The sequence below is a fragment of the Anas platyrhynchos genome, chromosome 2, assembly GCF_047663525.1.
Source record: "Anas platyrhynchos isolate ZD024472 breed Pekin duck chromosome 2, IASCAAS_PekinDuck_T2T, whole genome shotgun sequence".
NCBI classification, from domain to species: Eukaryota; Metazoa; Chordata; class Aves; order Anseriformes; family Anatidae; genus Anas; species Anas platyrhynchos.
The window spans coordinates 159,630,374-159,647,258 of record NC_092588.1 but is presented as its reverse complement, the minus strand read 5'-3'; the positions used below and the strand labels follow the sequence as shown (position 1 = coordinate 159,647,258).

The window sequence follows — 16,885 nt, the reverse complement described above, 5'->3', positions numbered from 1 at the left end:
CCACAGCACTTCAGATTTTGCAGTGACTAGCAGGTTGCTTTGCTCATAAGGGATGTTGTAACAAGCAAAGCTGAACTACGGAAATACTATGCTAAAACATTTTCCATTAAGAGCCCTTGCCTCCACCTACACTGGAGAGCACCATAAGCTCATGAAGTGACAAGAATTCTTTAAGAAAAGGTCATCTTTCCAATCAAGGCTCTATAATTAAAAAAAAAAAAAAAGAGAGAGAAAGACAGCGACAGTTTGCCAGCAGCTCCTTTAGGCATTTGAAAGTCCTGACATTTATGTTGACTTCAGCATGCTCTGGAGCAGACACTTTAGGTGAGACCACAAGCTTAATGATGTACTAGACATATAGCAAAGTCAATGGTAAATCCTAGTTTATATTCCTCAAGGTAAAAGACCATTAAAATAATTGCCACTCATAAAACTTAATTTAAAACAGAGAGAACTTAGTTTCATTCTAAGAATTACCAAAACATTTATTATAAATATTTACATATTTGTGAAAATACAGACATGCACACACACTATATGCATCTAAACCAACACATGAAAAAGAATGATCATACATAAAAGTCTTTTGAAATTCTAAACTCCCTCTAGAAAGTCTTTCAAGGAAACCAAAAGGCCATGGCATCCGTTACAGGCAAGTAATTGGTTAAAGTATAGAAATGGGGAAAAAGTAAATGTTTCTGACAATAAAAGGAGTTTTTCTGGGACCCATGCTTTTCAGCATATTCAGAAGCAACCAGGCTGGCAAGGATGAAGACCAGCTTCAAAGAACTGCAGGAGGACTTAAGGAGACTGACTGCACAAGTAAAAGGAGGATGAAAATGGATTTCAATACATATTACAAGTGATTTACATGGAAGAAATCAATCCAATCAACACATACAGAACAACGTACTCTAAGCTGACTGTTGCCCAACAAAAGCAAGATTTTCACATAGACACCTCTATAGAAATCATCGGCCATTAAATAATAGAAATGACAAGGAAAGGAACAGAGAACATCACTGCACCATTGTTCATGGTTTGCCAGCACGGTGAATACTGTGTGCAGTTCTGTTTTCTGCTGAGTGTAGGTTAGACATGAAAAAGATACAAAGAATGGCATGGAAAAATTAAGATATGCAATAGTACTCACATAAGTAAAATCAAATATACTATGACTCTTCCACCTGGAAACAGATGACCGAAGGTAATCTAAGGTGGCATTTGCAAGAACTCTGCAAAATCACAAGTGGCCTGGAGAGGGCAGATGGGGATTGACTGTTCACTGCCCCTACTAGTACATAAACCTCGGCCATCAGAGAAACACATGAGGAGTCAGGCTCACAGACAAACAAAACGGTGTTTTGCCACACAGTGGGTAGTGAACCCATGGAACTGCTTTTCAAAGGGATGCTGAAGACATGGGAAACAGGTTTGGCTCAGAAATTTCTCTGAGTTATCAACAGTCAAAGACCAAGAAAGCATATAGAAGAAGTGTTCTAGTGGTCTCTAAAGTGGAATGTGTGCACCCCAGAGGGTGCACAAGACAATCCACCAAGGTGCAAGAAGTAAATATTTTTTTGTACCATTAACATTTTTTTAAATGGAGTTTTCATCTTTATCCTTTTTTTAAAAAAAATCTGTTTGTTTTATAATGTATGTAGTGGTACGGGAGTTCATGTATAGAATTTATAAATAAATACATACATATGGAAGGTGCATGCTCAAGAATTTTTAATGATAAGGGTGCACAATCAAAAATTTTTGAAGACTGATGTTCTACACACCTGCCCTTCTCTCTGTCTATTGTAGCCATCTGTTATGGCTGTTGTTAGGGATAGCACTGCAGGCCTGGAGGGACCTTTCCTCTGAGCCAGAAAAGCAGCTCTTACATTATGCTCTGACTGTTACATTTTACAGTAACAAAGCACCTATTCTGGCTGAAAGCTCGAAGCAACAGTGCTTAGCTGCCTCTCCAGATTACCCACCCAAGTTCTCTGTAGTCCCCAAAGCACCAATTCAGTGCCCTCCCTGATCATCACAAGTCTTAAATATTCTTTGTGCTTGGATGCACGAAGAAAAAGGAAGAAAGAAAGAAGGGAAACAATCAGTAAAGAAGCAATGGCTATCACTGGTTTGGGCAGAGAGGGAATGTTGAAGTAGGAGAGAGACCAGCAGCATCAGCCAAGCAGGTGAATTCAGGAAGTATTCATGTAGGAGACTGATTGTGGTTATGATCATTGAGCAGAGCAGTAGCAAGAGACAGCAAAGAAGCAAAACTGAGGCTCTGTGCAGAGCTGAAAACATCGTCTCCCATCAACACTGAGCTATGAAGGCTGCTGGTACAGAGCAACTCTCTTCTTTCCCACTCCCTGACCCAAGCAGAGTCTGCAGAAACAAATGGCCTGGAATGGGCTTCACACTTGAGACTGTATTTAAGATCTTTCTGTTGTCTGTCAATCTACAAATCGTGGCCTTCTTCCAGCAAAGAACAGACTATTAGGCCGGCTGTTGCCTGTCAATCATCCTGGGACATTTGACAGTCATTCAGAAGAGTCAAGATCCTGGACACAGTCATCTCATGTTCATCTCCTCTGGAGGCTGTCTGGCCACAAGGACCAGACTGCAAACCCCCTCCTCTGATTCTCATAAAGAACCCCTTAAAGCCTAGAGAACAAGATCAGCAAGCCAGATCTAGTCTTGATCTAAATTTGAGATCTTTGAACTTTCTTCAGTTCCCTTTGTTAAGCAGTAAAACAGAGAAAGGTAGAGAAAGCATGAAACAGAAAAATGAGACAGCTCTAGCAAGAGCAGCAACACTGTGGACAGCATATGCAATCTCACTCATTTATGTGCCTCACTCTTCCCCTTAACTTCTCATACTCCTATCTCCAGTATCATATGCAGATAAAATCTTACTATGCAGCTGCCATCTCACTGACATAAGCCCACCAGACTCCCAACAGATACAGAAATGCTTTCCCTAGCTAAACTTTTGTAAAAGGAGAACACACAAGCAATTACCTTACCTAACAGTTTATTTTGCTCTCAAACACGTGAGAAAGAACACAGTGGCAGAAAAAAAACCCACAAATTTTCACAATCATGACAAAAAAAAAAAAAAAAAAAAGAAATTGCCACAACACTAAAGAGTATTACTGTACAATTACATCTTTTGAAAGAGATCTGTGAAGTGCCACTGGCTACAGCTTAGGATCTGTCTCTCCCCTCTTCCTCATGTTATCAGAGGAATGGAAGCTGTCCTGAACAAATATCATCCATGGTGAAGGCTGCAGAGCAGAACAGTACTAACACATTCTTTATCCTAGGAGATCATCTATCTCAGATGCTCCTACTCAACCTCCATCCACACACACAGACCTACCCCCTTTTTTCCTCTATTGATTCCATACACGTATGCGTTACTCTGCACTACTTCAAACATCACTGGAAAGAGGGCAAAAGCACTGTGGGGCATAACAAAGGAGGAAGACCACAGTATGTCCCCAGCTGAAGGAACCACGCTTACAGCTCTCAGCAGATGAAGCAATGAGTTGAGTTCGTCTGCTCGCAAAGCAGCTAGACAAGGCCAAACAGTACAGCACACAGAAAGGTACACAACCAGTATTTAACACATGCATGCTGGTCCCTAAGAATTCTGTTGATTGCCTGCATTCCTCACTGCATCTGTAAACAGTCCATCATTGGCCTAGCACACATCTTTCCAAAACTGAGCACACTGACAGTGCAAAAAGAACACCACCTCCCCAACAACTGCTGCTAAATCTCTTTCACTACCTTCTACTGCACAGCTTCTTAAGCCACACATTTGGCTTTTCTACTTTCTTCCCCTCGTAAACATCCTGTTACATTAGAGAATTGCCTTTTCCATCCTTTTCTTCGTCATTCTTCAAGTAAATGTGTAATTTCTGATGGAAGAATTGAAACAGCAGTGGAGAGGTGTTCTTCTATATATTTCCACTGAAGATGTTTTTCTCAAGAGACATCACAGCAGCCAAAATGCTGAAGCAGATGGAAAGAGGGTTCCTGCCTGAACATACCAGGTAGAGGACAATAACCTGGAGAACTGATAGGTACAAAGAAAATAAAGTATTAGGAAAAGCAAAGATACCTACAGGAGGCTTAGAAATGGACTGAACAGAGAGCTTGGAGTTGTTGCACTGCCATATATCATCGAGCTGTACCTACACACTGCCTGTTCTAAAAGGCAAAGCTCTATCCATCTTGGTAGCATGGAGGATGATTCTGATGGCAAGCAGTGAACAGCTATGGGCTTCTTGTTAATAAAGAAATTGATACATTTTCAGAAGAACAACAAAAATTGCCAACTATCCAAACAGTATATTTCGGGAACTAAAATACGAGCTACCTTGTGTAGACAAGGTTTACAACATAGCATTACAATATCTGCTAATTTCTATAAGGTATGAACATAAGCAGGAGATGTGTCAGATGCTGTCTTAAAGAACAGGTCACAAGAAGTATACGGAACCATTAAGAACTTTAGCCAAGCTAATATTGCCTGGTGGCAACAGGATCCTGACTGCACAAATGGTTCCCCAACAGTGAAACAGATTCTTTTAAGTGTAAGAAACGAACTTGTAGACATCTTCTCTCCTCTCCTCTAAAAACTGCAGGTATGACCTCATATGGCTTCCTGTTTTTTAAATGTCTCTAAGTCTTTTAAAGACTTAGTAAGCAGAAATATCAGTATTTCCATTCTTACTGCTCAGCTACTATATTCACCTTCCTCCATTTCCCCAAAGCACTCATATCCTAGAATCAGGGTCCAAGTGTTCCACAGCTGTGACTTCCAAGTTCCACCCATTTTGAAAAATGTTCATAATAATCCAAAAATCTTTAACTTGGTAAACACTACATTTACAAAGCTGTGAATTGTAACTTGAGACACAAGGTCAGTGACCACCTTTCTATTTCATGCACGTCCATCCAGAACTCTGAACAAGTAGATACCAAACCCCAAACAAAGCACTCGAATGTACACAGTTAAAACAAAAACAACTATAACAAAAAAATAAAACAAAACCAGCCTTTGGAACTGAAACAGACAAAGCCAATATACTAGCTTTAAGTTCCATCAGCTTGCTGGTTTTAGTAGATCTGATCACACCCACTATAGTGATCTAATGTGATATGGAGTGGATTTTGTGGGAAGAACAACTAGGAGAATATGCCCCTTCACTCTGTAAACAAGTTTGGGAGGGTCTTGGGAAGGGAGAGAGAACCGAGCTCTGCAACATCATGGCTAGAACCAAGAAAAGACTAATCAAGTCATCATAGAATCAGAGAATGGTTTGATCTGAAAGGACTGAATGCTGTACAATGTTTTTACTCCACCAGACTTCTTTAAGTACCACCTCCCAATCACGATTTTTCACTGTGGTAACATCACTTGAATTCCTCAGGCTGCCCTGCACACACCCCAAGCATCTCCTTGCTGAACAAAACAGAAAATACGTATGCAGTAAACCAGTGACTTCGTTCCAGAAACTGTTCTCTGAAAATGTCCTAGCATGGACAGATGTACAGACCACTCTGTATTAGGAAAGTGGAACAAACTGCCCAATGACGACGGTTCATGAGGCTTTCTTCTACCCTTTCTAGTGTTCATGCTCTGACAAGATAGTATTTATATCCACGATAATATAAAAATTAGTAAGATATTTCTCATTAATGAAGTTCAATTTTTTCAAACCTAGTAATCTCTTCACCTTACTACTTCTGGTAGTGATCTCTGCAGACTGATGACCAGCTGAAAGAAAATAGACCACTCTTCAATTTGGGAAAAGTATCTCTAGTTCTTCCTGTTATAATAAAACAAATACCATAACATACTGAAATATGAGTCCTTGAGGTCATCCAGTCCTTCCTAGTCTGAATAAAGTGTCACCAGTATCTCCATCATCTTAGACAGATGTTTACTCCTTTAACCAGTTCCTAAGAGCCTCCAGTGACAGAGATTTCACAACTTTCGTAATCAATCTCTATCCTTAGATATTATGACTAAAAAAAAAAAAAAAAATCATTTCCTACAAGGCCTAACCACCCCAAATTTACCATTCTCTTACTGATGAAGTCTTCACAGGCCTCCCACTATCACTGCTCTCTGAGTTACCCCTCCTTTTGCTTATTTGTCACACAAATGAGCATGGCTCCACACGACCAAAATGAAAAAAAGTAAATCTTGTAAGTATGCGCCAACAGATTGGCAATACCTTCTGTATTATTCTCTGCCCCATTTCTTCATGAAGCAAACATTTTACTTGCTTTTTTAGTACCAGTGGCTGCTGCTACGTACTAGGCAGCCCACAATAACATCCGAGACTTCCTCCTGCATGGTTATAGTTCATTTATGTATGAGAAGATGCAACATTTGTTTATGAAATTCACTGCTCATCCCCTTTTCCATAACACTGGTGAATCTATTAAACACCCCATACACATCTTTGGAAAACCAGACCCGTCCTTTAATCTATTTTTTAATGCATAACTGGTATTAAACTGTAAAGATTAGCAGAACCTATGTAAAAGCACATATTAGCAGAAACTAAATACGTGTAAGGACTTATTTTAAGAGCTTCCAAAGCACAGCACAGGGGGCAAAGAATAAGAATAACTAAGGGAAGAAAGTGATTTGAATTGACAACAAGTATATTGTACATACAGATACGACTTGATAGTTTAAAAAAGGGACATAGACCTTTATAGGTATATCTTGTGTATGAAAGGAAAGAAGATTGGTTTTGGAAGGAAGATAAAGTGGTAATAGAAAAAAGAAAGCAAATTAAAAAGGTCAGAACAACCGGACAAGAAAATGAACTTCTCAGCAGCTTCTTGTGGGAAGATGACACCGGCAAGGTCAACAGTACACGGTACCAAAGAGAAGATTGCTGCAATTGAGTCACAGAAGGACAGACATCTGGACAAGAGCTTTGACAAGATCTGCACTATGGATCTTCTCAAGGCTATATGTGAAGATACTTATTTGAGAAAGAAAGGAAAAAAAAAAAAAAGAAAAAAAAAGGAGACAAGGAAAACATCCAGTGAAGGGATCCAGCCAACAGGGAGGCCTATGATAGGATCTGGAGGATAGAAGAAACTGAGAAGAGGAATGGCTTGCAGAGATTAATATCTTGGTTTTGGTCAACAGAATTTAAAGTAAAAGCTGGACACCCAGAGGGAAATGTCAAAGAAAGCCTGAAACGTACTACTGGACAGTAGAAAACACATCAAGAATAAGATAAATCAGCATAAATGTAGTCATTAAAGCTGTATATATCCATAAAAGTGCTAGAAATAGAGCAGAGAGGGGAAAAAATTACAAAGTGAGGTATGAAACCTTTGAAAAAAATTCCTTTCTCTCTTCCCACAGAAACAATGTGCAGGACCCTGATGCCACAGACCAGGAGTTAGAAAATTGTTAAAATAAATAACTGAAAGAAATCTACCCTTTCTAGAAGAACTGCTAAGCAGAGATGTAACAAACTATCAAGAATTTGGGCAGGATAGAGTATCGCACTTAAGATTTTTAACCATGAAGAGATCTTACATTACAGAGGCATCCTATCTGAATGACACAAACAGGGAAGAAGACATCTTCTAAGCTAGCAATACGGAAAAGAACAAAGGCAAGATGAAATGCACAAGAGCAAAGGGCAAAGTGACCTCAGCAAAAGAACATATGTTTCCAGAAAGATCAAATGAATCCAAAATCTAACTGTCCTTAGTTAAATAGCACAAAATTCTCCTTTCCATTTAAGTGTTCACATAACAGAATTTTTCTCACAACTTTCTACCCCTATTTACATACCCCCATTTTTGCAAAATAATAATAATGCCTTTAATAACCAAATAAATAATTTTATTGAAGATAAAATATAAAATAAATAATTTGAGAGGGAGTTTTTCCCTGAAATGGGGGCATAATCTGATTCTAAGGAATTCTGTAAAAGTTCGCTATTCATTTTGAATTTTCAATTAATTCATTCAGATGCAGACATACTGTACGTGGTAACCAGACTCTGCAATGTGTGAACTCAGGGTAATGGCTGTGATGGCTCATTCCCTTTGGTAGGATACTGGACTTGAAGAGATAAAATGAAGTTATAACTTTTTTTTTTTTTTTTTTTATCTTTTGTAAGTGATGGAAGACTGACTACCTCAATCTGTTTTGATCAAACTGATTCTGAGATCGGGAAGAAACTAGAGGTGAAGAACAAACACAGAAGCAAAAGCAGAACTACAGGAGAAGAGGGTCCTAGAAGAGGTGTTCCAGCAAGAGAACAAAAGACAGGAATCCCTAGCCTCACTAAGGTCATGAAAAGATGATAAACAAAAGCAGGTATGCAGGGTAATACACATATACAAGTAAGGTGCCACTAGTATCTAAACACCCAGTGCTGACAAGTCTGACTCTTCTAGCATCCAGATAAATAATGGAAATAAGTTCTACTATATTTATTCTGGTGCAAATTAAAAATTCCCATGCTTAAGAGGCTAACATGCTTCTTTCACACCTACATGGGAAAGAAGCAAATTCACCCAATTAACTCAGCAACTCTTCCTGTTACTGAAGGAAGACCACTGGTGCGCAAATACCAGCAGAAGCCCTGGAAAAGGAAGAATACACACACCCCTTCCACCTTGCCTATGGTTCTGCCCAACTACGGTCATCTTAATAAACTCACATGTCCACAATGAAACCACTATTACAGACCTGCACACCTGCTATTCAACCATTCCTGCCCATCTAGCAATGCAGACTAGACTGCTCCTGTACACTGGTACCACATCACCTGTTCGCTGTTCTCACAAAACCAGAATGCCACTGAGAAGTCCTCAGCCTCGCAAGCCTCACCGTACTCAGGATCTGAAGGACACAAGCTGGATTCAACACATCTGGGGTATGCCTGAATTATGGAGATAACTTAGAGGCCTGCAGTGAGCTCCCCCAGATTTCTATGACCTTTGCACAAGACTGTCCAGCTGATGTCTTCAAAAAGGTCTCACAGAAGGTGCTAGAATCCTCAAGAGAAAACAGACTATCTCTGTCCAAACAATATCTGCACCCATTGGGTCTTATTTTTGTTATATGTATATCAATACAAGAAATCCAAATGCTGTAGATGGCGATTGCTTTCAACCATTAGAGAGACATTTAAAGAACATCATTTCCAATGGCAGAAAAACAGGATTAGCATTTCCCCTTAAATGGAGATCGAAGCCGTAATTCTTTAAACAAAAGCAGGACATCTTTCTAAAGACATTAAGTATTCATTTAATAAGCATGGCACCCTGAAATTCTCTCATGGGTGAGTGCCCATAGACTGTTACAGATCTGCGAGCTAATCTCTTCAAGCCCCTGAAAGTCACCTGTTAAGTAGCCAGAGGATACATTAGAGCCCAGACTGAAGACAAGAACCAGAGCGCAGTACCACAAGACTTCATCAGGCTTGCATCAGAATTGTTTTTCAAAACACAAGTTTGATTACAGAACAAAGTGTCCTACAAGCCCATTTGGGTCAGATCCAGTGCAGATTCTGCACCATGGTCAGGCTCAATAGCATGCCATTCACCAGTCATGGAGAATCAAAGCAAAAATCACAGCACACAACCCCCCAGACACAAGCCGGTATTATCAATGAATCGGTGCATATTCTGGGGGTTTCACAGACCCCGGTGCTCTGCTGGCAAGGCAGTTACCACCGCCCCAAGAGCACACTGCAGGAGCCGATCCAGCCCAGCACAGAGCCTCCAGTTTCCACTCATCCCTCTATTCAGAGCCAGCCAGCTCACTAACTTTCCCGACTCACCACCCCATGGACCAGAAACTCAAAAAGTTTGCTTTTCGTAGCTTTGCGAGCCCCTCCTGTAACTTCGTCTGTAGCCATCAGGGTCTGCTCAGCCTCTCTCACTCTCTCTCTTCCTCTTTCTTTCCCTTTTCTGCCTTTTTCTCCAACTCTCCCCTCTGAGTCCTGCTGGGCTCTCACACTTCTAATAGCGCGGAGTGGGGAGGGGGCCCCTTCAGGGCCTTGCTGACGGCCCACTCGCGCTAAGCCTCAGCTGCTGCATTCCTCCACTGATAAGCCAGAAATAGTTTGTGCTGCCGGGTTCTGTGTGTTTACTCTGCAGGGACAGAAAATCCAGCTTTTTAAACCTCTCTGTCCAAACACCAGAGATAAGCAGGAGGCAAATTGAAAACACGCCTCAGCTTTTTCGCAGTGGTTCTGCAGCCTCTCCTCCTCAGCGCGAGGGGATGGTAAATTCTGGGGCAAGGGGGAGGGGGCAGCCTCACAGCGACATAAACTCGGTACCTCGCGGAGGGAGTTTTCCCATTAGAAAATGCAGCAGGCGAGCAGTGAGAAACAATGGCTTTCCCTTGCTCCCACTGCTCCTCCCGCGCTGCATTTCCAGGCCTTTTCCCCAGGGACCTGGCAGGCAGCACACAGAAACATTCGCTGGCAGCGTTTCCAGCATGCGAGGCTGAGAACTATCCCCTTCGGACAAGGCAGAAACAGCAGGAGGCAGAGAGCTGGGAACAGAGAAGGACAGCGTGTGAGAGCAAGGGGAAAGAAAGAGTGTGAGAAGAGCGGGAGGCAGGGGGCGGGGGGGCAGCATGGCGACAGCACAGCGCCTGCCTCGCTTCCTCGCTCCCAGCCTCACTGGCGGGGTGGCCGCCCTCGGGATGCTTTGATACAGCTGTGACGGATCCATTAGAGACCCCCAGGTGACTGACAGATGCAGACAAATTATTAACACCACAGCTGCCATGAGACATCAGCAGCTCGCTGCTTATCACACAAAGCCCTGCACAGCAACGCATGTCATCCTGGAACACTGCTGGGAATGTGGAGCCCACCTGCCACCCACAGGAAGGGGCTGCCTCCATGACCGCTTGCTGCTGCAGCGGCCCTGGACGTGAGCTAGCATGGCACCGGGTGCTGGCAGCACAGCGGCCATTCCGCAAGCAGCAGCGCTGCCTCCTTCAACATGGCAGAGCAGGCAGCAGTGGCCTGGGGCACGATCTGCTTACCGACAGCTCCATGTGTGTCTGCAGCTTGCAAGGGGCTGATGTTTCCCAGTCTGCCTGACACAGCAATAGAGGAGATGTTGCCAGGTTACGAGAGGGGTTTATTCTATTCCTCTGCTTGAAATTCTTGTCTAGGGGCTGTGAATTTTCTGGCAAGACTGCAAACAGAGGAGAATCAGATCTGAAACAAATAAATAAATTGCTGCCTTCCACCAGTAATAAAAACAAGCTCAGGAAAGGCACCATATTAGCTAGCAGTGAAGAGCAGATCATGAAGATCATACGGCCTTTTGAACACGGGGATGAAGACAACAATCTCCACTGATTCTCAGGGTGACCCCAACCCAGGCACTGCTGCGTTGCAATACCCACAGGAATTACAGAAATTTCGGGAGAGTGGGTGTTACATCTCCCCTCCCCCTCTCAGTCCTTCAGAAGCAGTATGCCTCACAAAGCAGCACGACCTTATTCAGGACATGAACTAAATGGTTCCTGAGGTTCTGGTTGACTGGAACTGATGGTACTTGTGATCTGGAACCAAACTGTTACGTGTCAGCACGCTTGGCAAGGTGGCACTGGGACTGTGTACTCAAGTTTTTTTTTTAGATCACGAGAACTCACAGTTAACACTGGCTCCCATCTTGTGAGCCCTTTCTCAACCTCCCTGCAAGACGACAGGCTTTTTCGTTAAAGTCCACACCAACCGTCGGCTGCCGCCCTTGGTGGGGAAGCGGCAGCTTTCCCTGCGGTGGGGCTACCGACCCGAGCCCGTGCAGAGCCTGCTACTCCCGTCGCTGACGAGGAAGCCCGTTACCACGTTACTTCACGAAATGGCCCCGCGCAGCTCGAGGCACGCTCAAGTAGCGGTTTGCTCCAGAAGGCTTCAGGCAAACACCCGCCAGCAGCCCCGAGCGCCTGCGAGCCGCAGCGCCGCCCGGCCGCGCCTCACCCCGCGCCTCGGGCCCCGCGCACCACGAGGCCCTGCCCGCCCCCCGCGGGGCTCCGCGCCGCAGGACGAGGCCGCCGCCGCCCCCCCGCCCCCGGCCGCGGCTGTGGCGGGGCGCGGCTGCCGGCTGCGGCGCGGCGCGCAGTCCCCCCTCGCGTCCCCCCGCGCTCCTCCGCCAGCACCATCGGCACCGAATGGCAACGGCGCGCCCGGCACGGGCAGGGCGTGCGCCAGCCGCGGTCCCGAGCGCGCCGCGGTCGGGCGCCGAGCCGAGCCGAGCCAGGCCGGGCCGGGCCGGGCCGTGCCGCCCGCCCGGGGCCACACCGGACCCAAGCGGGCCCCGGCCGGGCCGCCCGCAGGCCCCGAGCGCGGCGGCGCGCATGCCCGGCGCGGCTGCCGTGAAGGTCAGCCGTGGCCTAGCGGGGGACGCGCGGGCGGAGGCGGCCGGGCAGGCGGGAGGGAGCGGCCTTAACCCCTGCCGCGCCGAGCCGGCGCCCCGGGGGCTGCGACCGGCAGCGAGAGCCCGCACGCCCCGGGGCGGCCGCGGTGCGGAGCGAGGTGCGGCGGGGGGAGGGGGCGACGCTGCGCGGGCCGGGGGCGGCTCCGCCGGTCCGCTGGGGACGGAGCCCGGGGCCGCGGGCAGCGCCGGGCCGGAGCCGCCCCCGAGAAGGCGCCGCCGAAGCCGGGCTGCGGGCAGCGGGCAGAGCCGCGAGCCCCGGCCCCACGCCCGCTGCACGGCTCCGGCCCCGGCCCGGTCCTGCGTGGCCAGCGCTGCGGAACCAAGACGGTTGGCGTTAGGAATGCAGGCTTTAGGGCTTCTTGTTTAACGTATTATATAGAATGCCTAATCTGTTAGGGTAATAAGGCACAGCTGCTCCCCTCCCCATGAGTAACCGGCATCTTCATTGCGTTATGAAGCACGAGGATCTGTTAGGAAGCGTTAATTTCGGTGGAATACAACAGCGTACGTCGTGTATTCTACCTGGACGTTCTTGTAAGGAATTACAGAAAGAGATCTCCTGAATGTCAGATTCCAAGGTCAGCCATTTGACAGTTAGGGAATGGCATCCACTGCGGCCACAGAACGCATGAGTAAAAGTCCTGAAGGAAAAACCAATTATGTAGGAGTGAGACTCAGCTCTTAGTACTATTGCAGTTCTCAAAGTACTTCAGAAAACATATATATATTTATACTGTTTTTTTAAAGTGGAAACTAAGATACATATGGATGGAATTGCCTTGACCAACATTACCCAGCTAAGAATTAATTATTTCCTGTGTTCTTCCACACAGCGCAATGCTGTGAAGGACAATGAGTGTGTAATACCTCTACACAAAAGGATGAAGCTTACAGCGCAAGAATGGCTTCTCCCAAATTTTCATAGAATTTTATTTTAAATCATTTCTTTTTCTCTTTTCCCCACATTTTATCATAAAAGCATAGAAAACTTTATCTCCTGATCTTTATCTTTTTATCTTTAGTCTTTATTGGACTCTTTATCAGGGAGTGTACAAATAGGACAAGGAGCAATGACTTTAAACTAAAAGAGGGTAGGTTTAGACTAGATATTTGGAAGAAATAGAGGGTGGTGAGACTGGAACAGATTGCCCAGAGAAGCTGTGGATGTCCCATCCCTGGTAGCGTTCAAGGCCACATTGGATGGAGCTTTGAGCAACCTGGTCTAATGGAAGGTATGGCCCATGAGACCATGCCCAGGGGGGTTGGAACTAGATGATCTTTAAGGTTGCTTCCAGCCCAAACCATACTGTGATTCTATGAAAACAACTGTGCTCTAAAAAAAGTGCATGGTTCAACCCCAGTATCGTTCTCTTCCCCAGCTGCTATGACTATCTTGGCAGCTCCCAGCCATTTGTGGTCGACAGGACAGTGGCGTAGGACTGACTGCAGTGCTTGTATAGTGCCTTTACTAGTTCCTGGAGGCCGAGCACACTGTGGGGACCTCCTTCCATCCCTCCGTTACTCTCCAACCTCACTTTGTACTATATTCCTAACACATTTCATTTCAAGGAAAGCCTGACATTCTTCCTCTTTACTTGAGCTTTAGGAGGCCACCTTTTCTCCCACAATTTTGCCTTTTTTTTTTTTTTTTTTTTTTACTTCTATACTGGTATTCGAGCTTTTAAAATTGTTAAACTACAATGGTCAGGCTACAAAAGATAAGGTACAAGTTGTTTTGGGATATGTTTGCAGCTTTCATTTTTTTGATCTACATACAGATAATTAACGTACATGAAAATAATGTTAGCTACAAAGGGGCACGGTTTGCTACATGGTTTGCTACAAAGAGGGATACAGTTTTCACTTAAGTCAACAAGGCTCAGAAAGCTATTCTCAACAGTTTTGAAATTTATGCAATATGGCGTAGAAAACGTACTGAGAAACAGACAGAAAATGTCCCTAGATTGAGGCTCTGCTTATTCTAAAGAAGTGACAATATGTACTTGAGTTCAAAATTATTTAGTATTCTCATTAACAATACAGATAATGGACTAGAGAACATGCTTATTAAATTTCCTAGCAACATACAGTTTGGAGGGGTTTGAGGTATGCTGTGAGAGAGGATCAAAATTAAAATCCTGAGAAGCTGGCAACATGGTTTGAAAGAATGGGATAAATTCAATCAGAAATGGCACAAGCTTCCACATCAAGACAGGAATCAACAAATACATAAACAGAGGAAGGAGAACAACTGACTTTTTTTCAGAAAAAATGTTTGGTGGTATAACATCATAAGTTGAATGTGAATTAACAGTACTACACTGACACAAAGTAAAAAAGACCAAAAAAAAAAAAAAAGCCATAAGAGCAGTAACAGTGAGAGCTGCCCCACTTCTCTCATCCCCTTGGTGGCAACATAAGCAGTGACAATGGGTTCTAGGTTCATATTCTTCTTTTCCACATTTTGTCTGTATTCTTCCCCATCCCTCCTCCTCCTCTGCAGGGCACAAACAGCCACAGCTCAAAATTTCCCTAAAGCTGCAAAATTAAATTTTTCAAATATTGTTGAGAAACCCTTCCGAATTACTTCTTCTGCTATCTGAATTGTTGTCTTGGCCAGACTATTCTTTGGAATTTGGGACTCCGTGTGTCAAAGAAAATCTGTGTGGGAGAGAGATGGTTCAGGGGAGAACAGTAAGTGTGACAAGAACTGTAAAGCCTAAGGAGGGAAAGAGAAAATTACAGCCAAAAGGCTGCTGCAAATCAAAAAAGAGCTACTCTCCATATCCATAGTACAAGAACTAATGGATTGAAATTTTCCCCAGGAAGATTTAGATTAGATATTAAGGAAGAGTACAGCAGGAAAGGTACAGATGTTTCATAGAATCACAGAATAGTTTGGGTTGGAAGTGACCTTAAAGATCATCTAGTTCCGCCCCCCTGGCCATGGTCCCATGGGTAGGGACACCTTCCACTAGACCCAGTTGCTCAAAGCTCCATCCAGCCTGGCCTTGAACACTTAAAGGATGGGAATCTCCATCACTTAAGGTCTTTAGGAACAGGTTAGACAAGCATCTGCTCAGAGCGATGTAGTTGGTGTTGATTCTAACTTGGGTCAGGACAAATAACTAACTCCCAAAGGTCCCTTTTGCTCCGTTGGCCTCCATGAACTGGATGGAATTTCACATGACAAAGATACGGCTTTTCTCTAGCCAGAATGTTTTTTCTTGGCAGACTTTGCAGATCTGCTGCAAACAAGCTTAAGCTGATCAAAAAGGGTCTCTTAATTTTTTTCTATTTTGGAAAAAGAATACATATCTGATTGCTACAACAATACAGGAATAAGGAATTTGCATATGCAAATTGCTGCCAGTTCCCCTTTGAAACTTACCAAGTATCATACAGCTTTTATACTCTAGCCTTTTACATTCTTCTTGACTCATGGATCTTCAACTACTATTTTACATAACTGTCTCATGGACATACCCTTTTAAATTAGATCTTTCCACTAACTGTTTTTTCAAATCTATCTGGAATGAAGCAATTTGTAGCATGCATAAAGAAAGAAGATTTGAAATAAAGGCAATAAAGAATAAATAAAGGCAAAGAAAAGTGTTGTCTCCAGAGGTTCCAAATAATATTCTGCAGAGATAGACATAATTAAAAACTTATGTCCTGACTATTTTAAAAGCAATCACAGGCAACAGCAGGGATACCAAAAGATGGAGGAAAAGATATGTAATACTATAGGATGCAAATATCAACTGTACTTGCATTTTACTCAACCCTACACAGTCCTGTGACCTCACAGTAAGCTACTAGGCCCCGCTGTGCCTCTGCCTTCACTTTTCCATCCTCCCAAAACATATTTTCCACAGCATGTCCAGTGATACCTGTGCATGGTTTTTCATGTCCTCTTAGCAGAGAAGCTAAGTGGTACAGGCAGTCCACGCTAATCCTTCCATTTCCAAGCCAAGGGCCAAAGCAGGGCTGCAAAGCATTATACTTTAGTAGGAAGACTTTGGTTCTGGAAGGAGAATAGAGAGGAGACTGTTGGGGGTATGGATTTCTGTTTTTCAAAGGTGGACAAAACAAAGGAATCCTTGGTGGGGAATCCTTGGGAACCAGAGAAAAAGACCAGCCAACAGGCCCCCTACACACATACATCTATTGCCCCCTAGACCAAAAAGCGGTGGTTGATAGTTGGTAGTTGATCAACTTCATGATTGTTGATCAGAATGATCAGTTTGGAGTATGTTTGGTAGCAGCATCGTGAAGAACTCACCTGCCATCACTAATGGACAGAACACAGATGGGGGAACCACTGGGTCAAAGTCTGGCGCTGTATAATCAAAAGCAGCTATGTAGTATATAATCTTTTCAGACATAAAGTTATTGCATTGAACTT

General features: G+C 44.1%; 1 protein-coding gene across 18 annotated transcripts in view; it reads right to left on the bottom strand.

Annotated features, from left to right (window-relative positions):
* Positions 1–16,885, bottom strand: part of SMARCD3 (SWI/SNF related BAF chromatin remodeling complex subunit D3) — a 93,846-nt gene that overhangs the window by 50,478 nt on the left and 26,483 nt on the right. For 2 of the 18 annotated variants that reach the window (XM_013108484.5, XM_072033956.1), the window contains exons 1-2: positions 11,693–12,075; positions 11,075–11,229 (exon numbers count right to left, since the gene is read on the bottom strand). The exons of 3 other annotated variants lie outside the window; for them this stretch is intronic. In XM_013108484.5, the coding sequence (XP_012963938.3) occupies positions 11,075–11,229; positions 11,693–11,711 (174 nt within the window). In that variant the 5' untranslated portion in view covers positions 11,712–12,075. Of the gene's footprint in view, positions 1–130; positions 161–3,798; positions 7,057–9,414; positions 10,258–10,355; positions 10,381–11,074; positions 11,230–11,692; positions 12,076–16,885 lie in introns of those variants that run through there. 13 more of the 18 variants (XM_072033952.1, XM_072033953.1, XM_072033954.1 and 10 more) reach the window with 13 other exon arrangements.